Consider the following 23,327-nt stretch of genomic DNA (forward strand, 5'->3'; position numbering starts at 1 on the left):
ATGAGCCTATTTACAGTGTCATCCACAAACCAGGGGACAGTGGGGGCCCCCAGGGGCTCTACAGCAGGGCCCCTCCCCAGGATGCAGGCTTCTGTCCTGGCCCCGCTGCCCTGTACCATGGCCCTGTCCCCTCCTCCTTCTCCGGCAGGTACTAACCCCAGTGCATCGTGCCCACGCTTAGCTAACCCTCCTCTCTGCAGCCCTGCTCTGCCCCACCCTCACACCCCCGCAAGCCTGGCATCTGGCTGGCCTGGCACCCAGCAGCCGCCGCCCGGCCGGCCAATGAGGGTGAGGAAGGGCACACGTCAGTGGCGTTGCCAGGCTCCGCGCGGGAGCAAGGCTGCTCTTTGACACGGAGGGGGGAGTGGGGGGGGGAGAGTACAGATCGAGGGAGGGAGAGAGAGGACAGATCGAGGCAGGGAAGGGGGGAGAGAGAGGGAGGGAGGGATATAGTTCCTGCAGAAGTATCCTTTATAGAACAGTGTGTCTGTAGTGTCTATACATTACCCCCCTCCCCTTGTGCCCTCTGCCTTCTGCTTACATCTACCTGTCAAGCCTCCAGACACAGTATAAATCTCACAATACATACAGTACATCTGGAACCTTAACCTTATAGACTAGCCTTGGTTCGATCTACTGTACTACCAAGCTGTCTGTTGCCGACTGACAGACTACAACAACCACAGCAATAACAGCAGAAATATTTCCATGGTGATGGTTTGCTCCTGTCTATCACCATATCCATGTATATATTTTCCTCACATAACACTTTCTCATAAATGAGTATTTAGATAAATAGACCCACACTACATATCACATTTTCTCCTAATTTTCTCTGGGAGAAAAATATCCTGTCATTTGATTTAAAACAATCAGTGTAAATTTCAGCTCCCTAATTGTACTATGATCCAAATTCATCACGTCTCAATTTATTATTGATGGGACTCTGCGTTCATGGAACTGTGATATAGCCACCTTGGATGTCCATAATGTGTTATTCATGCTGTGGCTGCAGTGCTATAAACACCTCATCAGTCATCATCCTGATCACGTCCATGAATCTGAAGCACTGACTGTAGCCAGCTCTCCACGGTTAGAGGAGTTAAAGATGGGAGTCAAACCTGCCCTTCACACACGCACGCACACATGCGCACACACATGCACACACACACACACGCACACACACACACACACACACATGCACACACACACACACACACGCACACGTCTCCACAGGAGCGAGGCTGACAGGGGCTCTCACTCTCACAAGCTGCTCTATTCCATCTGTCAGGAGCCTGAGCCCGGGCCCTCGTCCCCAGCCAGGAGTCTGTCATTGTCCTCTCCCCTGCTCGCCTCTCTGGGTGTCTGGATCAAATGTCCCTCCATGTGTCGCTGCTGTTGTTAACGACAGCATCGGAAAATGTTAATTGGCCCTTAGCCGCCCCTTTGGCCGTTTGTTGGTTTTATGTGTTGTCATGTGTTTGTATTGTGTCTACTGTCCGTCCTGCCGGTCTCATCCATCATGCTGCCTTTGTGGATGACTGCTTTTATGTAATTGGTGCTCCGCCAGTGTTTCTGTTATATATGAGTGAGTGAGTTACGGAGTGTGTCTTTCTGTCGTTTCTATATGTGTATGCATGGGCACTGGTGTGTGTCAGTGTATGTGTGTGTGTGTGTGCACGTGAGGTGTGTGTCTACCCACCTGCCCGCTTGCGCGTATACATATGTACGTGCCGTGGATCTGAAGGTATGGGGTGAAATGACAGAGAGGATGACTGGAATGTGGAACCCAAACACACACGCACACTAACTGTACACACACTCATACACCTACTGTACAAACAAACTACTTTGCAGCGCAGAAGTGTTTAGCATGCCGCTGTGCTTACGTAAATATGAACACGACCCTCGCTCTTACCATAAATGTATTGGGAAGTAAGAAGCTGATTCGGCACTGGCCAGCCAATGAGGAGACTGTCCTACAGCTGTCGTGATTCATCTGTACACTGAGAGACCAGGCCATGCACTCAGGCCCATCTCTCCTCACACACACACTCACACACACACACGTTCATACACACAGAAGCCCATGATGCCAGCTCCAATCACACACACTGATACAGTCAGACATCCACTCATAATGTGCTGACGCATATGCACACCCACACACACACACACACACGGTCAGTCAGTCAGTCAGGTAGACACATTTACACACACACACACACACACAGACCCATACGTATATACGTACACATAAATACAGACATAAACCTGCCTGCCTGTCCAGGACCTCTGGGTGTTTCCAGCAGCCATGCACCTGTCTTCCTGTCCAGGACCTCTGGGTGTATCCAGCAGCCATGCACCTGTCTTCCTGTCCAGGACCTCTGGGTGTTTCCAGCAGCCATGCACCTGTCTTCCTGTCCAGGACCTCTGGGTGTTTCCAGCAGCCATGCACCTGTCTTCCTGTCCAGGACCTCTGGGTCATGTCTGCTACCAAACCCAACGGTGACGTTGTCAGGGATGACATCACAGATGACAGAGGTCGTGATCCCAGTCAGAATAGATCAGCGTCCCGATCTGTCAGGCAGTCTGGTGGGAGGGGCCCCCTCTCCCCTCTCTCCCCCCTCTCCCCCCCACCATCACACACAGTGACTGAGGAGGACTTCCACCAGGGCTGGCTCCAGAGGGCTTGGTTAATCTATAGTAAATGGAGGGCTTCCAGAGGACTGGGGCAGGCTGGGTGCGAGGGGATGAGTCAGATCTCGTATCAGCCCTCTGCCCATCTGCGCGTCCCCCTCAGTGGTGTCATCTCACACACGTTTCCAGCTCCATATGACACTCGCTCCTGTCTGCTCTCGCCCGCTTGGTCTCTCTCTCTCTCTGGAGATACAGTCCGGTGGTTCTCACTGCAGATTCTGAACTTGTGACGGAAAATACGGTTAATTTTTAATGGCTTTAAAACATACGATTAGTAATGTTTGTGTGTGTGTGTGCGTGAGTGTATACGCTACTGTACATATATTTGTATGTGTCAGAGACCAGTCAATTCCACCACCTGAACTGTGTTGGGGCGCTGCTAGGCAGGCAAGCTGGCTATTGTCCAATAAGGGTTGCTGAGAGACATATCTTGTAAATACAGATGGAAGACAGTTCATATATTCAGCTAATCAGTAACTTTCAATTTTATTACTCACTCCCAACCAGTGACCTTTGACTAGGCGACTCAGAGTTTGAAAGGGGGTTTACACATCAATACCAAGGCCTTCAACCACTGTAAAACATTCCTAACAAGCAGAGGGTGAGACTGAGCAGGGATGGAAGAAACATAATCATGGCCGATGCAGCTGAACGCCCGAGTCTAAACTGTTAATCATTCATTGCGCCTGGTTTATTCTTAGCCGTACCAAGAGGCTTGAAATATCTTGAACCGTCTGTCGCCTTAGCAGTGTACACCCCCCAACCCCCCATGTCAAATTAGAATGAAATAGCAGGTCTTGGAGGAAAAAAGCAGTGGCAGAAAATTACAGTGGAGAATGTAAGCAAGGAAAACAGACGACGGTACAGGGGGAGGGGCTTTCTTTCATCTGCCAGCTATGGAGAGAGAGAGAGAGAGAGAGAGAGAGAGAGAGAGAGAGAGAGAGAGAGAGAGAGAGAGAGAGAGAGAGAGAGAGAGGAGAGAGAGAGAGGGGGGAGATAGAGGGAGAGAGATAGAGGGAGAGAGAGAGATAGAGAGAGAGAGAGAGAGAGTGCGCATGTTTTCCAGCGGGAGCTTGTGTCTGTTTGTGGAAAATGGCGCCCATCTGCAGTGCCCAACATTAATCAGCCAAGCAGAGCCAATTACCAGGGCTGAGGAGCGTCATGCGTACAGAGCTGAGCTGGGTGTAGCATGGCTGGCAGATTGTGACCTGCTGGACCCCACTGTCCTCCATCTCTATTCAGCATAAAGCCTCACCTGCCTCAGCCTTAGCGGGGTGGAGGAGTGGGGAAGTGGGGGTGGTGCTGTAGAGAAAGGAAGTGGAAGACAGAGGGGAAAACAAACAGAACATGAGTTAAAGAAAGAGACTGGAATCATAGAGAAAAGGATAGGGCAGAGAGTAGTGGATTTATAGAACCATAACTGTTTACATTCCTTGCATGGATAAAAAGAAAAGGGGGAGAAAGGGGAGGAGACACAAGTCCCATGATAGAACAGGATGCGAGTGAGCGCTGTGTACTGTGGAATTCATTCCCTTTCTTTCACAGAATTACCAAGCCCTTCTTTTCCCAGCAGTGCTTTAACCCATGCACAGGTGTGCTAACAAAAACACTCACTCACTCACTCCACAGAAAAGTGCCAAGGATAAAACAACAGAGCTATCTGTCTCTCTGGCTGTCAGGGCTCTTTCCCGCCGACCCTGCTGGAGGGAAGAGTGAGTGAGTGAGTGAGTGGTCACCACAGTCATCGCTCTGAGGATGTGATGTCAGGGGCTCAACAGTCACATTAAGTTCATGAGTTCCTCGGTTTGTTTACACTCTGACCAATTAGCTTGGAGCTGCCGTCTGGCCGGCCTGCCCCTCCTGAGGACTGGCCTGACGGACAGGAATGCTGGCGTGCGGGGCGGTGAAGGGGAGGGACCCAGGGGCAGGCCTTAGTGAGAGAGAAGAAGCACGGACCGATCTGTTTAAGGGAACGGACTCCTACCACATCCTGATCCTGATCTCCTTTTGATGTGACACACCAGGGGAAAGCCTCCTCCATCTGAGGAGTTTGGCAGGGAGGCGCAGGGTGAGGGGTGGAGTTATGTGTGGGGGGGTGGCTCCTGGCAGGATGTGATGGAGTCGAGGCTCGTGTGGGAGGCTGACGGGTTAAGTCTTGCCCTGCCAGAGATGAGGGGGAGCGTCTGTGACAGCCTCAAGTGGAGCTGTTTCCTATCACACTCCCATCGGCCTGAGACTCCCTAGCCAGAGATGTGTGTATTCCAGAGCTCTGGGCTGCACAGGGGCAGAGATAGGGAGCCAGGTTTGGGGAGAACATCCCCCTGCCGGGGAGTTGAGCAAAGGCGATGCGCCACAGCAGCCATGTTCACCGTCAACATCTCGTCCTCCATGCCCATGGTGAAGTCTGTCTCTGAGCGCAGGGTTAGGATGACACTCTCTCCTAGGAGCATCCACAGGAACCTCAGGTAACCATGGTGATGTGCGTATCTCTCTCTTTCTCTCTCGACAGCTGATAGGGGAGGATCATTCCAGATCATTCTCTTACTCTGAGCTCCCCTCGACTGCCATTGCTAGTCGGTTGACTGGGTTACTCACAGATGAGACAGCCCTCGGTTTCCCAGTTCATATTCCTTTGAAGACATTTGACGTTGTGTGCTATCCATGTATTTGTATTAGTTTGTGTGTGAATGACAGTAATCCTTTGGATAGCACTGTATACAGATGAGCCATGGCTACTCTGTGTGAGATAGATGCATCGTGTGCTTTCAGGCTGATCACTGTAATTGAATCTCTGTGATTTGACCTCTATCCCTTCTAGGAACTAATGTAATGTAACTAATAAGGCAGTGATTGGACGGAGGGTTTAGACTATGACCTCTCACAGTGCTGTTGTTTTCGCCGACGCATAGGACTTACTGTTATTCGTTAGACTGAAACTGTGGCGTAACCAGGACTTAATTTGTGAGTGAATGGACTCTCACTGTGAAAGTGAAACTTGGATAAACCATCTGCTAAATGAATTCATTAATATACCAGTGCTAAATGTACTGCTACTATGTATGGCTCTTATCCACAAGCGCTATCCAGTGCCTTTGCTTCAGTACCTTGTAGTTAGGTTATGAAACCTTTGTGAGACCGTATAGATCTTACGTTGCCTCTTGAGATACTTTACAAGGGTGATACAGAGTTCTTTCCAGTGTGGTTCCGAGTATGATGCTAAAGTTTCAAATGCTGTTTTGGCTGCCATTGATGTGAAAAGGGTCTCTACAGCAACGTAGAGCACTGCCATTAAGGATTGAGTAGGAATTGTTCCTGTGGACCGCAGGCTGAGTACGTAGAGTGAAAACCTCTAATGGGAACCATGTGGTCTGGTCGGTTGAGAGGGATGACTGGTTGTGTTTGTGTGTGTGCGTGTGCACGTGTGTGTATCTGAGCTAAGCTTCCAGAGGCCCTCGAGTGTGTTTTTGTGTTAGTCTGAAGCATGCTTTCAGAAGGCTTTTGATGGTCCCTAGCAGTGGTTTGGCCTCTACAGGATCCTACAACCCATTGCAGTCTGGGACGCCTGCTGTCTGATGATGACTCACTGCAGCTGAAGCTAAAACAGAGCTGCAGCGGGGGCAGTCAAGCATGGGGCTGCTGATTTGGAGTGCGTGTGTGTGTGTGCATGATTTCACACATGCATGGTCAGGATGGTGAAGAGGAGCAGGGGTAGAAGAAGCTTACTGTGAATCTAAAGACAGCATGTCTGAGTGGCCTGTGTGTGTGTGTGTGTGTGTGTGTGTGCTTTTGATCAGAAAGGACATTACAGTCAGTGAACATAATACAATAGTCCCAAAGCACAGTTAGAGCTGAATAACCAAAAACACAATTATCATTTATATTTTACATTTAAGACCTGGTGAATATGTAATCACCACTGTCTAAACATTCTCTGTTTTTTATGTAACACTGCTAAAAAGATTCTTAAATGCCAATTAAACATTTTCATTTATCCTCTAAGGTTTGGGAAAGTTACTTTTGTATGTATGCATGTATAGAAAGTGCTACAATCTAGGTTCAGCTGGAGTAATGGATTCTGCTGCCAATTTGGCCCATTTAAAAACCAAACTACCAGAAGTGAGCTCTGTGTCCTAAATGGTGCTCTGTCTCCCTTTTCTGTCTTTCTGCCTTTCTTTTTACTCTCGCTCTTATCGTTCCTACCCATCCTGCCTCCCTCCATCCGCCTGTGTCCCTCTCTCCGCCTGTCTCCCTCCATCCGCCTGTGTCCCTCTCTCCACCTGTCTCCCTCTCTCTCCTGTGCTCCCAGTCCGACCCCGCGGCCTGACGCTGTGGCTCTGTTTGGCAGGGAGCCACGGAAGGTGCTGCTGCACAAGGGCTCCACAGGCCTGGGCTTCAACATCGTGGGCGGAGAGGACGGAGAGGGAATCTTTGTCTCCTTCATCCTGGCGGGCGGCCCGGCGGACCTGAGTGGAGAGCTGAGGAGGGGAGACCGAATCCTCTCGGTCAGTCGCTATACTGCAGACTACAGCAGCTTGGTGCACTAGGACTTTATAATTAATAATTATATGTTGTATCAGAACTTGTAGCTAACTACCTACCGCAGCTAGATCCAAGGGATACAAAGTACAAGGTCAATGCAAGCAGACAACTCATGTCATTCAACTGAGACTGATGACACGGGGGTAACAAATAATAAAAACGAAACAGAATGAGAACTAAAAGATACAGATCAGCTGGCATGTAATACTCCACTCAAGTTCAGCGTTTCATTTATACAAATACTCTCTCGTGTCAAACACAGGAACCCCCATGACAGCAGATTAGAACCTTTCTAGAGTGTACATCTGCCCAATGTCCCTACAGGGAAGTTAAACGAGTGATTGTCCAGTCCTAGGACCTCTCGTTGCTGCAAGGTCATACCTCCACTGATTAAAATGAAATCATCCAGCTGGTGATCCACTAGAGGATAGCCTTCTCTGTTCATGCTGGACAGACTCAATCAGTTCTCCGTCCCCGTGAATCAAGCTGGGCCATCAACCTGTCCGTCACCCGGGCTCCAGGGCTTGCATTCCCTCATTCAGGATCCTGTCCACCCCCACCGTCCATGTGCTCTTATCTACAGACACGGTTGATCCTGTAGCAGCACTCAGCGTTGGCCCATGCGCATGCTCCTGTGCTGAGTCTTTGTGTGTGTGTCTCCATCTCAGGTAAACGGGGTCAACCTGCGCAACGCCACCCACGAGCAGGCGGCCGCCGCTCTCAAGAGGGCTGGACAAACCGTCACCATCATCGCCCAGTACCGGCCAGAAGGTAGGACAACTGCCTGTAGGCAGCTATAGCAATTAGAGCATGACACACAAACAGACACATACAAATACAGTACATTTACAAACAACACACGCAGAAAATACTTAAGGATCCAGATCAATACCAGCCGCTTAGAAATAATTATTGTATCTTAAACCGTCTGCACTAGACCTGTTACAATGGGGCTGAGCAATAGCATAAACAGTTCAGCCTTGACTATTGTCAAAGTCATGTTGATCTTCACACTGTTGAACAGAAGTGCTGAATAATCATAAGGCAGTTCTTACTAGGACTGAGATGTGCAGATAAGCGACATGCAGGTAGTTCATGATGTGGGGCAAGAAGACGGGTGACATCAACAACCGCATAAATACAGAATCAAGTCTTTCATCGGTTTGTACACGATTCGTGAACAATGCCTAATTAGTAGGCTACAGAGCAATATAATGAAGTAAAAACAGCTCATTGTTGACATGGTTGATTTGTTTATGTACAGTAGCATACTGTACATGTTTTCACTTGATAAGTGTGGCAGCTTTATGCTTAGGTTTATCTTTAGGCAAGTCTGCTTTGCAAATGAGGACAGTACCGAGCGCCGGTGGCTGATTGGCTTCTACAGTTCCAGGATTCAGGTTCAGGGGCGTCCCTGTACTGAGGAGAGCAACTGCAAGGCGGGCAACCGAGGAGCTGTTGTTCCTCCTCCGTGTTTCGTTTTCCGTCTCTTGTGAATGGTGGACCGGTATCTGCGGATAGTGAACGAGGATAAAGGAAACACTGCCAAGTGGGGGAGAGAATAGCAGCAAGGCGAAGGTTAACATAAACCGTGGATTTAAATAAATATTACAAAGGGTGAAGTTTTAAACTTTTTTGGCTCCGACTTCGAACGTTAATGGGGGTTGGGCTTGAATGTACCAGGCAAGAAGAAGCCGCATGAATTCCCAGTCGGCTGGATGTAGCTGTTAAGATCACAACGGGCTGCAAAGTTATTCAAAACTGCATTGAACCGACTGAGGTGAGGAAATTGCATATGCGAATGAAATGTGATAAAGTGAATGTGCCTTGTGTTGTGCACGAGACAAAAATAAAAAGCCAAGAACATTTTGTAGGTATTAGCCGCGGAGATGTTGGTTATAATGTTAGTTACCGCATTGAACATTTTCTGAATGAACTGGCTTGCCAACTAATTGTTGGTATGAAGTCTAGAGCTAGCTAACTAGCTAGCATAGCTTCAAGCCGCAGGGCGAGTAGAATCTAGTTAGCTAGCTACAAGATAATCTTGCGCTGTGGATTAGTCCCATTTGCTGGTTTGCCAGGGTAGCTATTTTGATCTAAATTGATACCAACTATGGGACTATTGGCTTGTGTGGTAGTTAATCGCAGTCAGGTAGCTAATTTGGGTATCTAACTTTGGTATCTTGGTTGGCTTTCTGAGAAAACACTTGAAAGTAATCTGTTTCGGACGTTAAACAATCCGGGCCTGGCAGCTCTGGTTCCCCGGTACCACTTCAAATACAGTAAACACTCACCTCGCCTAGTAGTACACGCACACTGACGTAGGGTCAAACACGTACAGGAATGTGGTAGAGGTTAATGTGGCTTCTTGACATTAAGTCTAGCTATATTTTTAAGTTGTTTGTGGGTTCTTTTTTATAAATTTTTATCAGTGTTAAGGCTATGTTTTACATTTAAAGAAATGCATCTCCTTCTGCCGGATTTTTGTTCTGGTGGAGACTAAACGTGTTTTAAGATTGCCAGTGGCTTGAGCTTCGGGACTTCTTATAACTAACCTGTCACAAACGATTTAAAGTTCTTCACATTTTCCACACATGAATAGTTACAGTAAGTCTGGGTAGTGACGCAACTTACTCAGTATTCCAGATAATTTAGATAATGAATCATTTGCTTTTGCTATCTTGTTTAATGTTTTAGTGTTGAAGACTCCAAAGGTTGCGTAATACCTACTTTTGTCAGATATTATATTTGGCCCTAGACATTTGGTTGGAAAGGTGGTCAGAGAGGCGTGGTGTAAGCAGGTGCGTGGAAGCTTTTCTGTCTGTTCAGGAAGTGACCTTGTGAAAGAATGTGAATTAAACATCATCGCTATTCACATTCTTAATCAGCATGGTATTCATCTTTGTTGGGTTTGTTTAAAGTTCATAGAGGTGTCCCTGAAATCCAACAAGCAGAACAATGCTCTTACATTAACGTGTACATGGTGTTGATTTGGTTGTCTTTTATCTTTTAAGAGACCGTGAGTCTCAATATCTCATTTGCAGTAGAAATTCACAGAGGATGTCTGGCAGGTGGGCTTACTTGTTCTGCTGTTCTATACACACACACATTCTCAGCATGTAGATCCAAGGTATGCACATGCTGCAACAACAAAGGAAAGGATATTATGAGCTTTAGATCTCTGCTCTTCTCTCAGCCTGGACTAGGAGAGGAATGCAGCCGTATATGTCGTAGCTTGTTCTCTCCCCATATTCTTGATGCCTCTAATAAAACATCAAGCAGAAGAATACTTGCTGTAATAACCCTCCATAGAGCTGTCCTGTCTCTGGAAATAGCCCACAGGTCACTGCATAGTCAGTTAGTCCCTCACAGGATTGAGGTGTGTCCAGGTTCTGTAAGTAGTCAGGGCTACTGTCAAAGCCTCCCAGCACAGCTAAGGCCATCTCATTTGAGGACATTTTGAATATGAAGCTCCCTTTCCCCTGCTGTTTTTCTTTTTCATACACCTCGGCAGTCAAGCAGTCTCAGATAAGACCGCGTGAAGTGAGGTCTGCGTTATCTACGATGCCTCAAGCCAGCGATAAATCCTTCCTTGTAATGTGGCTCTTTTGTAGGACAGTGAAGGACACTATTGAGCTGGCAATGCTTAACCAGTCTAAACGGATGAGTCAAGATGGCTGGCAAATGATTGACTTCCTGCATCCCCCACTGATCCTCTGAGATGTGCAGCCAGCCGCTGGAACGGCTCCCCCTGCCCTGCCTTGTCCTCAACTCTGGCCTGGCCAGCCAAGGAGGGTCCACAGTGTGCTGTGGAGGGCAGGGGAGTAGGGGACCGTCAGTCAGGGGCTAACTGGAGTGTGAATGCTGGTTCATGCTGGGCAGGCTGCCTGGACTCCTCCCAGGGGCTAGAGCTCCGCAGCCTTCACTCACTCTCTCTCACACACTCACTCACACACACACACACACATCTCTGATGGAGGGCCAGAGCTAAAGATGACATGGGGCTGTAGCAGGGAGGCAGCCTCCCAACACTCGGCGCTCCCTCTCCTCCCAGCCCGCTGTGGAGCTTCCCCATGCCCAGTGCTCCCACTCTGCTTCAGTGGCGGTGATGGAAGGACAGGGCTGGGGAGTCCACAGTGTAAACGGATGCAGTAGACTTCATCCCTGTTCATTCAGGTGGTGGGTGGTGCAGACCCTGGAGGACTCATGTCCCCCATGTTTCCTACAAAGAACATTTTCAGTCATGGTAAAGCCTGGGTTTACATGTTCCCTGGCCACTGTAGAACAGTGGTCAGGGCCTGGACTAACCCGTGGAACCTAACACGCTCTCATATTACTAACACATGCCTGCCGCCGTGTTGCATAACTGGATCAAGAGAAAAGCGGTCGACAGCCCACTACCCAAAATAAAAGGGAGTACAACTAATGAGGACATGCAGTATGAGGGAGGGAGATGCAGACATGACCCACTTTCCCTCACTTCACTTCCCTATTCTCTTCCTCACGGGTCAGCCCAAGTGATGCGCTGCTCTCCTCGCTGCCATCCCCTCAAACTTTGAAGTGCTATGTGTTTGGCTAGGGAGGTTGTTGTTGCTAGGTTACAACCTGGGGACGGACTCCCCAGTGTGGATCAGGTGACAGGCGAGTCCCCGGGTGTAGACGCACCAGACCAGGCCGACTGCGGCAAACTACAGCTGTTTCTCCCACTGTTGTTCCCTGTGGAGCCAGGCAGCAGCTGGAGAAGGCCTGTCTGCAGGGTGGTCTTCTCTGCCTGCTCTCGAGGCTCTGGTGGTGGTGGTGGTGGTGGTGGTTAAGCCTTGATGGTAATGACAGCCCTCCAGGAATGCCGTGGCCCCAGCTTCACCTACCGTCTCGTTCCCACTGGTTGGGCCGTTGTGTGTTGTGGGTGTTGTGAGGTAGAACAGCCTCTCTCTTGTGACTCTTTTGTTTCTTATCCTTCCTACTCCTCCCCTTCCTGGTCTCTCTGCTCTCTGGAGTCCCCCCTCCTCCTCCTGCTCCTGCTGCTGTGTCTGAGAGGCCCGTGGACTAGAATCCTGACTGCTTCCGTATACGCTGTCCCATGGGCCCCCTGACTGCTGGGGCGTTGCCCCTGGTTACAGGCAGGTGGTGTCGGGTTACCTCACCTTGCTGTGTCACTCTCTCCCTTGTGGTTGAGCCTAACTCCTGGCCTGCTGAAGCAGAGAGAGAGCAGGGCGGGGAGCAGGCAGATGGCTTAGGGCGCAGTTTCTGTTTGCTTTGAATCCACTCTGGGTTTCGGTTGGGGGCTACGGCAGAGGCAGAGTCGGGGGGCTGCGAGGAGAATCGGCCTGTTTTCACACCTGACAGGGATTTCTGCGTCTAAACCCAGGGACTTGAGAGGAACAACAACTATCAGCTGAGCCCGAGGGATGGTTGTGTTTGTTTTTCTAGGCTACCTACCGGCCGCAGTCACACCCAATATCTGGACTTTGATCTGTAATTCTCATGTCGTTCGGAAAGGGAACGTGTTTTTAACGGTCGCACCATGTCTAGTTTGATTAGGTGAGTAAAGCCTTACAGGGTCGCTTGCAGACTACATACTTTCAACATTAGATTTTAAATGAACAAGAAAAAGGGTTGCCTGAGATTAAACTTGTTTCTTATGATAGTCATGGATATGGTATGTCGTTAAGGCCTGCTGTTTAGCTGCTCCAAGATACACATAGGCTTTTGATGCAACACACTTATGTTGATGTCAATATGAAGGTTTGTTACGTACACCGAGGTATCATAAATAGCATAATACCTATACTGAGGTAACTGAAATCCGATCAGATGTCAGTGTTTGGCTCTATATGGCCTTATCTGTTCCTATCTTGTATGACTGTCGTACCGTCGGTAATTAACAAGGACAGGGCCCACGTTCGGACACTCGAGCCTTTGTGGTGTTACTGTGTTACCTACCTGGTGTGCTATCACATGATAACTTGTTTTTCTAGCTAGCTCTCTCGGTCTCTCTCTGCCTTGTTTTGTCCTGTTGCCCAGTGTCGTGTGTGTTCTATGGGTGGCTCGCCTGGCTTGTTCTAGCACCCTGAGCAGAGCTTGCATGTACACACACACAAACACAGTTAATGAGTGCATGTTTAATGAGGAGCAGGGGGCTCAGGTGGATTCATACATCAGCCTCTACTCCACCACAGTGTGGATTTATACACTGTGACAAATGGTCATCCGCTGAATTTAGTTGGAGGCCTTCCTTCTTTTTTTTTATGGCGCTAAAGAGTCCATGTTGAATGTAATTAATCCACATAATGAATGGGCTGACAGAAGATATTAGTGGAAGTGTGAGGCTGATACATGGCGAAGCTCCATCTGCTTGCGGGGTCATTAATCAGGCTGAGAGGAGACGCTGAACCTCAGCCCCTCTACCTCCCCAGAGCCCAGCCCCTCTATCTCCCCTCTACCTCCCCAGAGCCCAGCCCCTCTATCTCCCCTCTACCTCCCCAGAGCCCAGCCCCTCTATCTCCCCTCTACCTCCCCAGGGCCCAGCCCCTCTATCTCCCCTCTACCTCCCCAGAGCCCAGCTGGAACCAGTGCACATATAAGGAGAGGATAGATCTAAGGACTGTGTTAGCTTCTCTATGCCATGGTCATATAGCATTTTCCAGTAGGTTTTGATGTAATTATTGTGGGTGACAAAGCCCTAGCTGCATACAGCAGAGAAACTGGAAGCGGTGTGTGTTGCGTGTGTGGTGTAAACGTTGGGGATGTTGACAGCATTGTGTGTGTGTGTGTCTGCAGAGTACAGCCGCTTTGAGTCGAAGATCCACGACCTGAGGGAGCAGATGATGAACAGCAGCATGAGCTCGGGATCGGGCTCCCTGCGCACCAGCGAGAAACGCTCCCTCTACGTCAGGTACGCTCTCACACACACACACACACACACACACACACACACACACACACACACACACACTGGAGGATCTGCTACTCTCACGATACGTTACCCATTATACCCCAAACAAGGACACAGTATTTCTTATAGTCTAAGGTTAATCATTTATTTTTTCAACCATCACCTTAACCATCACCTAACCCACACTAGTGCTTATATTTGGTTGTAAATCATTTTGTTAATAACTGACAGTCTTATCTTAGTTTGACTCCTATCAAAAATGATGGACAGGAATTCCCATCGATGCTGCCAGCACGGTATATGTCATGGGAAGCTGGTGACAGCCTTTACTGTGGCGTCCATTTTATTTTGTAGCGGGCCTGTCGCCAGATTGTATGGCCCCTCGGTCAGAGAGTGGAACAGGTGGCAGGCTTCTCCAGTAATGAGTGCAGCTGCCTGAGTCAGGAGAGGCTCAAGGGGGTCAAGGTGAATAGGATTACCCTGTGATGCAGCACTGGGGCCCAGGCCTCGTACTGTACTCAGCGCTAGCCCAGGTGGCTGGCTAACCGTAAGCCCCCAGCATACAGCTCTGTGACTCTGGACCTGTCCACAGCATTTGCCATGTTTACAGACACAAAGACTCAATCTTGCTACTACTATCAGGTCTGGATCCGGCTAGAAATGTAAAGCCAAGCCTGTGTGTAGGGGAGTGGAGTGTGCTGTGTGCGCGCGCGTGTGTGTAGTGTGTGTAGTGTGTGTAGTGTGTGGGTGAGTAAACACACAGCTATGTAGGAAAGGCTGTCTAGTTAGCCCGCTGCGCTAACAGCAGCAGCGATGTCCTCCCAAGCCCTCAGGAATGTGGAGGAGTAGGCCTCTCAGGTGCTCACACGCTCCGCCGACACACACACACACCCACAGCGCCGCTTTCTGTGTGTCGCTGTGTTAAAGCTACCTGGCTGCACCACACACTGCCAGTGCTCTGCTGGGACGGTCTATAACAGGTTAACTGGGAGGTAGGACTTCAGGCAGTAGCCACATTCCCACTTGACTAAACCTTGTTTTCTGTGGATTGAGACCGCCTGTGTTATATATATATATATAGAGCTTTTTGTTTGACGAAGACGAGAACCTGTAAAGCAAGAATTCCTTCCTACCTGTCTGACCGGCCACACACACAACGCGATGACACCGAAAACTGTGGGCCAACAACAGGGCTTGTGAGACGCCATTGTGTCACAAGAAGATATTTTGCAAAGTGACACTAACACACCTTGTGCATGTGTCTCTTCCTCCATCTTCCCCTCCCTCTGTGGCTGCAGAGCCCTGTTTGACTATGACAGGACCAGGGACAGCTGTCTGCCCAGCCAGGGCCTGAGCTTCTCCTACGGGGACATCCTGCATGTCATCAACGCCTCCGATGACGAGTGGTGGCAGGCGCGGCTGGTCACGCCCCACGGCGAGAGCGAGCAGATCGGGGTCATTCCCAGCAAGAAAAGGTGCAGTCAGTCACCCGTCCGGCAGGGCTACTGCTCTGTGCACTTGACGCCACGCAGGCAGACTGGCTGAGCGCCTGTACCACCGGCTCGGCCCCAGCCAAGCAGCCCCGAACACGACTCCCACTCTAAACCTGTCATGTCTCTTCTGCAGGGTGGAGAAGAAAGAGCGGGCCAGGTTAAAAACAGTCAAGTTCCACGCCAGGACGGGCATGATCGAGTCCAACAGGGTGAGTGAGGAGGCCTGGTCTCTGGAGGCCTGGTCTCTGGAGGCCTGGTCTCTGGAGGCTTGGTTTCTCCCGGGCTTTCAGGGAGCCGGCGCCAACCCACTTCCCCTCCCTCCCCCCCCCCCCCCCCTCCCTCCTTCCCTCCCTCCCTCCCTCCCTCCCTCCTTCTCTCCCTCCTCCCATGGGATGGGAACAGGAGTGCGCACCTGCTCACTGAAGACAGGGAGAGAGGGAGGGAGGAACAGGCTTATGTTACTGGCATGACAATCACAGCTCTGTATAGTCTCTCTAGAGAGCAGTGTGGTCCCAGGAGACTTCCAACTGTCTTAACTGGACCTATTTAAGTCCTTTACAATAGATCTCTGTCTGAATGTAGTCCTGACTTGTCAAGTAATGAGATTATGCCCTGGTTTACCAACACTGGGGCTCCACCATTTTTAGAAATTCTCAATTGGCAAAGTCTCAGTACTTAGTAGTCTATGAAGCCTCAGTACTTTGAAGACTAATGTCAGTTCATAGTAATGCATATTAATATCACAGGGTTGAACGTGAACCGAATCTTAAAATTGTCAAAAACAAAAGCGCCTCCCCTTTTGCATTAGTGTTTTCACCCCATTCATTTCACCCCAGCGACACGCTTCTCCCACTTCAATCATGATTCCACATTGATTTCTGTTTGGTCCGTTTTGCATGATTGTTTGATGTCCTCCACATTGAAACACGTTCTGTTGTGTTTCTGTTTCATCCCCCTCACTGGGCCCCTCCCCCTCCCTCCATCCACTCATCTCCAAGCAGCCAGTCAAAGTAAAGCGCAAAAAAAGCTTCAACCTCTCACGCAAGTTCCCGTTTTACAAGAGCAAGGAGAATATTGTGCAGGAGTTGGTGGAATCCGAACGTGAGTACCGCTTGTGGGACAGAGGGGAGTTTTCGCGCTTTCCTTTCATGCTTCACACCTCCTTCTCTCAACCTCATCTTTCCATTCTGGGGGGTCAGACTGTAGCCGCATGCTCGGCGCCTCTAACCCCCCCGCCCCTCCCTCCCTCACTCCCACCCAGAGACGACTGCTCAGGTGTGGGGGTCTGCCTGCCTGCCTGCCGTGGCCCCAGTGGAGACTGTGTTGCTCTTGACCTGGAACCTGTTAGTCCCAAACAGGCCTTCAGCCACAGACGCTCAACACGTCTCCTTAACTGGGACCACAGCGCTAAAAAGCTCGCACCAACGGGTCAGCACACTAATCTTAACAGGGTTGGGCTAGCGTCATTGAAAGGCCCGGGCTTATTAGCAATAAAGGCCCAGGCTTAATGAGCACAGTGCCTTGTGTTGGTGGGCCTGGACAGGTAGGCATGTTCTCCACCAGGCCAGCATCACACACCTCCCTCCCTCTCCCTCCCTCCCTCTCTGTCTCTGCCCTGTCCCAGCTCTCACTAACCTCCTCTTCTTCCTGTCTGCTCTCTTCTCTTTGTTTCTGCTCTCACCTGTCGGGACACCTAGGACTTCCCAGGGTTAAGCGATGACTTTTATGGATCAAAGAGTTTGAGTAAGTGTGTGGTTGTCCTGTGTCAAGCAGCTGTCCCCTTAGCTCAGAGCACGAACGCTGTGTCAATGCAGGCCCAGCTGGCAATGGCTAAACCACACACACGCAATGTACCATGCACAAACATAGGCTAACGCCCTAACATACATAATGTATTGAATTAAGCATAGGCAGATATAGATAGATGCATGTACGCTCAAGAAAAATGTAAGCGCTGTACACAAAAGCACATCCATTTGGTACAGAGAGGCCAGTGCTAGGGCTGGTGTTTTATCCATAGTTGCTCCATGATACTTGCCCAGTAGGCCATGTTTTTCCCAAGAACGGGGTTTTGATATGTGTAGTAGTTAATCAAGCCCTCCCTTCTAGTGCCTCTCAGTGGCCCTCCCACTGCAACTTCCTCAGCCAACAGTGCCAATGGGTTTCCTCTTGGCCCTCATAGTTCTCTGCAGACACAGATCCACATCCAGCCACAGATCCACATCCAGCCACAAATCCACATCCAGCCACAGATCCACATCCAGCCACCAATCCACATCCAGCCACAGATCCACATCCAGCCACAGATCCACATCCAGCCACAGATCCACATCCAGCCACAGATCCACATCCAGCCACAGATCCACATCCAGCCACAGATCCACATCCAGGACAACACTGGCATGGGGGCGGACTGGGTCGTCTGGGACTTGGTTTTAGGAAACGCTCCGTTTCCTATTGCTGACACCTCCCACCACTTCCCCTATAGAGAGTCCCGCTGCCGCGGTGAACCTGTTGTCCTTCCTCCTCTCTCTGCTGGTCCTGCCTCTCACCTTGGGGGGTGCAGTGGGATCAGCACTTTCTTGTTCTTTCTCTGGATGTTCGTTTGACGGCCTTTGACCCAAAAATATGTTTTGGTCCAAATGAGAGAACCCCTGAGTATTTTTATCTAATGTGTTGATGCTTGGCAACTATGATCTACTAAACATGTTCTTGTACTTTCCAGAATGCCTGACCTCCAACACAAGCGACAGTGAAAGCAGCTCAAGTGAGTGACCCTCCCGGACCCTCAGAGAGACGCTCTGTCCTCCTGAGCGGCCCGTGCTGCTTCTCCTCAGTGCCGTGTCCACGGCCGCTCTGTTTCAGCCGTTTGTGGCCACTTGGAAATTCCTCTGGGATGATATCACACTCTTAGTAGATGCATCCAGGCCCCTTTTTTAATGTGCCGTTATGGGAGATCCATCTGCATGAAAAGACTGGGGGGAAAGTCCTGCTGTACAGTTAATCCAACACAGGGATTTCCTGAGACATTCCTCGGGGGGGGACTGTAAGACACTTGGTTCCTGATGATGTTTCCTTTCTGTTCCGCAGAGGGTCAGGAGGACACCATTCTCTCCTACGAGCCAGTGATCCGACAGGAGAGTAAGTGAACCCTGACATCCTCATCGTAGATGTGCATCAGGCACTGAGGACGGGAACATTTAGATCACAAACACGTTGTCTGACCCGTCTCTCCCTGCACCCGTCGCCTCTCCCAGTTCATTACACCAGGCCTGTGATCATCCTGGGCCCCATGAAGGACAGAGTCAACGATGACCTCATCTCAGAGTTCCCTCACAAATTTGGCTCCTGCGTTCCCCGTGAGTATATACAACAGTGAACACACGTTCCATCCCCAGAGCGCGCGAACCAACTAGAGACCTCGCGGCACGAACGACAAGTCCCTCATGAGCCCGTGTCTGTGACTGCGTCCCTCCCTGCAGACACAACTCGTCCGCGGCGGGAGAACGAGATGGACGGCCAGGACTACCACTTTGTGGCCTCGCGAGAGCAGATGGAGAAGGACATCCAGGACAATAAGTTCATCGAGGCGGGCCAGTTCAACGAGAACCTGTACGGGACCAGCATCCTGTCTGTCAGAGCTGTGGCTGAGAGGGTAGGTCTGTTCACGTCATGCAGCCAGCGCTTGTTTGTTCCAGGAGTCTTAAAATGTACCTCAGACAATCAAGTATTCGAAACCACCGTCGTTGTGAAAGCTACCACTGTACCCAAAATAGCAAGCCTTAAATCGCTGAAACCTAGATGCCAGGAACAAAACCTGTCATTAATTCCTAGTGAAATCTAAGACTTTGTATTTGGTGTTATGTATTCACTGCCTCTCCCTCCTTTTCCACAGGGAAAACACTGTATTCTTGACGTGTCTGGGAATGCTATAAAGCGACTGCAACAAGCACAACTTTATTCGATCGCAATCTTCATCAAACCAAAATCCATTGAAGCTCTAATGTAAGTTTAGGGGGAATGGAATGGTCCTGTCCACTGTTGTATGGTTTTTTGCTGCCTGCCTTGTTCAGCCTCCACATAGCAGCAGTGTGTAACCCTGCCTGTGTCTTCCAGGGACATGAATAAGAGGCAGACATACGAGCAGGCTAATAAAGTGTTCGACAAAGCCATGAAGCTTGAACAAGAGTTTGGAGAATTCTTTACAGGTAAGCCCCGGAGGTCTAGATACAAATGTTTCTTCACGGACGAGCATTTTCCAGACATGTAATACAATATACTCAAAATATTTTCTCCCCGCCCTCTTTCTCCCTCCTTCTCCCTCCCCCTTTCCACAGCCATTGTACAGGGTGACTCACTAGAGGAGATCTACAACAAAATCAAGCTGATCATCGAGGAACAATCGGGTCCCTACATCTGGATCCCATCCGCAGAGAAGCTCTGAGCTCCCAGCCAGTCCCGTCTGCTGCTCTGCAGAACTCCTCCCACCTCCCTGAGACCCCGCCCATACCTAAATAGCTCCTCCCCCTTTTTTGCAGATATGTTTCATATCAAGTTTTAGTGTCATCATTATGTTACTCTCAAATGAAAAGAAGTCTTATCACCATTACTGTGACTGTGCACACCCCTGCATGAGTTTCTCAGCAAATCCATTGAAGACTGGAAATGCCATTCCAAAATGAATTTGTCATTTAAAACAAAAAAGGGAAAAAAGAATGAATCCTTTTTGTGAAATCGGACTGACAGTGAAGATCAGAATGTTTTACAGAATGCTGGAGTGAGGAGTCGGGGATTCAAAGACGTTGCGGGGAGTAAGAGACCAATCATAAGTTGGAACACTTTGTAAATGTTCATCAAATCACATTAAAAAAGACGCGCCAGATGAAATGCGAAGACCAATTAAGGGTTGTTGTTTTTCTACAAGGACTGGATCAAATCAAGCCCAGCTGATGGTACATTTCGTGGAGTCATCTCTCTTGTTTATAATAACTGCGGAGGATCTCAATGGAGAAAGAAGCCTACAAACTGGTGATCTATTTATCATGCACCAGCTTGCTGTTTGATCTGCGGCCAGTTGTTTGCACTGCAGCTGATAAAGACTTCTTTGGAGGCGGAACAGAAGGAAGAAAATGAGTTACGAATCTCTACATTTATATTATGAAAATCACAAGATAAATGATAAAATCCTACAGAGATTTTACTACATATTAAAAACAACACGTTTTACACTTCACTAGAATTGTCTATTTGGAGGGCTGTTAGATTTCATTTCTTTGTTTTGTTTTTTTGTGGGATTTTGCGCTTGTGGTTTTGAGCTGCTCTGTGTAAAGGATGGGGGTAGAGAAGTGTAACTGGGCTCTCTGCAAAACACCAAACTGCCTTACATCAAATACTAATTCTGTTCTTTGACTACCTGTACCTTGTGAGGAAGGCTACAAATAATCCACCCGGAGATTCTTTTTTCTTAATCATTACTTTCTCTGTGTTCTCCTCTTGCTTCCAGGGAGGCCTACAACTTGTGAGTGCAATAGATAACATGCAGAGTCGGACCTCTGTAGCTTCCTATTCCCCCCTTGTATTTTAACCCCTTTTCATGTGTAATATAGAAGATTTATTGGATTTTTCAATTTGGGCAGCAATAGCCTCCTCACCCATGTTACGCAGTAGACCACCCTATTACACTCTCTGCCTTCCAAGATGATTCTCTTCTGATTGAATGGTCACATGGTACTGTCCTGTACGCCACCATGACGGTGGCCTTAAAACGGGTAGAACAAGACAATAATTGTATTGGATGTCCTAACAATTAAAGAGTCAATATAACCAGTTTTGGATTGTCCCCCCTCCTACCCACCCTCACCCTTGGGAAAGAAACACTAAAGATGGGTTACATTAAATCTTGTATTTTGTGTAGCTATGAAATTTAAGAATGATTTTTCAATATGTTCCGGGCAGGTGTTTAACCACTGTGTTGAGCCCTATGGTATGTCCGGGGCGAGCTAGGCCAGCTCAGGATTCTAATGCACAGATCCCATTTCCCCCGAGACTCCAGGGCCATGTCTGAGTGGCGAGGCGGAACAGAGAGTTCACAGCTGTCTAGACGTGAAGGAGAGCGCACTGGCAACTGCCTCTGCGCATTTTAAAGGCATCTGCAATCGAATCATTTTAATAAGAGGATGTATTATGTCTTATCTTTTTTTCTTTTTTGTAAGGTGTGGTAAAGCTTTGTCAAGACCACCAGTTTGGTAACCCTTGCATGACTTGGCTGTGTGGATCCAGCAGGATTGAAGCGACCCGTCCTATGTTCCTGTAGGGATCTTGGCACTGTGTTTGTGTACATGTGAGGGAGGGGACGTGTCTGACTTGAAGAAGGAATACTGTGGCCCCTGACCCTGTGAACATTTAGGTTTTTTTCTGAAGAGGGGAAAGGCGTTTTTATTTTCATTTTTTAACTCAGCCATCAGAGAGCCAGACCAGCTTCCTCCCACTCAACAGGAAGTGGTCCCCTCGCCCTCTGGGCCCTCTGGGCCCTCTGGGCCCCTTGCTCCCCCTGCCCCCAGAGCACCTGTACCTGCAGGCATTTTATGAACAAGTGTCTACCTGCCAGGCACCACTGCTAAACCAGCTGTCATTTACCTGTGTCAAAACCAGAGTTCAGGGAATAAACCGAAGGGAACAGAGCCATTTATAAACTGCTTGCAGACTGTTTCAAAAAGGGTGTGGTAGCTGTAAAATGTAAATATGCCCCTCCCCCAGCAGAGCCCCTCACCTGTGCTTCATGCATGTGTGAAACAAACTGGGACAAACATGTTTTATAGATCACAAATGTCAGGTAAGTAAACTTTGAGCTATTCTGAGATATCATTTCCATACAAATGTGCCGTATTGTTGGTATTTCTCTATAAACAAATCTCTTCAGCTGCCTATTGGAACACTTTGAACTAGTCAGTTGGGAATTGAATTCCCTCAAGTAGGGCCTGTCTACTTGTGATTTCTTGTGGAATGTGTCTGGGTGTATAGATTAAAAAAATATGTAAAAAAACAAACAAATATATATATATATATAAAATAAAATGAAACGCAGGCAGCAAACCTACAAGATGACATCACACAAGCCAGAAGCATTGATCAATATCTCATTTAGAAGTTTTAGAATTGGTCGTCTGGTGTTCAGTTGAAACACAGCTGACTGTTAACAATGTGTCTGGTATTTATACCTCGGTCAGCCATGTCAATAAAGCCCAAAGAACTTGATTTTATTTGAACTCTCCATTGAGGTTGTGGAATCAGACTAGATGGAACTTGAATGCCTCTGAGTGTGTTGAACTGAACGAGGTTCTTTGTCCCAGTGAGAGAGATGGCGATGACATACGTTTTTTTCGGGGGGTTAGGGTTTCTGGTTTGTCCTTTTGGGTGATGAGTTGTTAATGTGACGGCACACTTGTGCAGTAAGTTCTTACGAACCTGAACCCTTTGATTGTACAGTAATTCCCTTCCTGTCACTGCAGGTGGTATAGCCTACCAGGACACTGGGCCACAAGGTCTTCCCTGTCCTAGTTATGATGAGCGAACACACTCCTGCAACCTTTTTTTTGTTTGGGTTTATTTTTTGGGGACTTGACAAGAGTTTATTTGTTTGAAAATAATAAAATATGTGACTCGGTTATCAAATTGATGTGCATTTTATTTCAACATTCTTT

At 48.7% G+C, this 23,327-nt stretch overlaps 1 protein-coding gene across 2 annotated transcripts; it reads left to right on the forward strand.

The window, feature by feature from the left end:
• Positions 1-8,701: 8,701 nt before the first annotated feature.
• dlg3 (discs, large homolog 3 (Drosophila)) lies at positions 8,702-23,290 on the forward strand. 2 transcript variants are annotated; one of them, XM_067248395.1, is made up of 12 exons: positions 8,702-9,019; positions 14,020-14,134; positions 15,433-15,609; positions 15,761-15,836; positions 16,629-16,728; positions 18,353-18,394; positions 18,718-18,768; positions 18,885-18,986; positions 19,110-19,282; positions 19,523-19,632; positions 19,744-19,835; positions 19,965-23,290. In XM_067248395.1, exons 2-12 carry the CDS (start codon positions 14,064-14,066, stop codon positions 20,069-20,071), a joined length of 1,101 nt encoding a protein of 366 aa, XP_067104496.1. In that variant the 5' UTR covers positions 8,702-9,019; positions 14,020-14,063; the 3' UTR covers positions 20,072-23,290. The 2 variants fall into 2 exon arrangements, with proteins under 2 accessions (XP_067104496.1, XP_067104495.1); XM_067248394.1 differs by lacking the exon at positions 8,702-9,019 and adding an exon at positions 12,419-12,780.
• Positions 23,291-23,327: the final 37 nt, after the last annotated feature.

Source organism: Osmerus mordax, chromosome 12, assembly GCF_038355195.1.
Source record: "Osmerus mordax isolate fOsmMor3 chromosome 12, fOsmMor3.pri, whole genome shotgun sequence".
In the NCBI taxonomy this organism is placed as follows: Eukaryota; Metazoa; Chordata; class Actinopteri; order Osmeriformes; family Osmeridae; genus Osmerus; species Osmerus mordax.

What these genes read in the sequence shown, in the direction of transcription:
- dlg3 (XM_067248395.1), top strand. Translation starts at nt 14,064, where the DNA reads ATGATGAACAGCAGCATGAGCTCGGGATCGGGCTCCCTGCGCACCAGC. An exon ending in GTCATTCCCAGCAAGAAAAG is followed by an intron (nt 15,610 to 15,760) that starts GTGCAGTCAGTC and finishes TCTCTTCTGCAG; the next exon opens with GGTGGAGAAGAAAGAGCGGG. An exon ending in GTTTGGAGAATTCTTTACAG is followed by an intron (nt 19,836 to 19,964) that starts GTAAGCCCCGGA and finishes CCCTTTCCACAG; the next exon opens with CCATTGTACAGGGTGACTCA.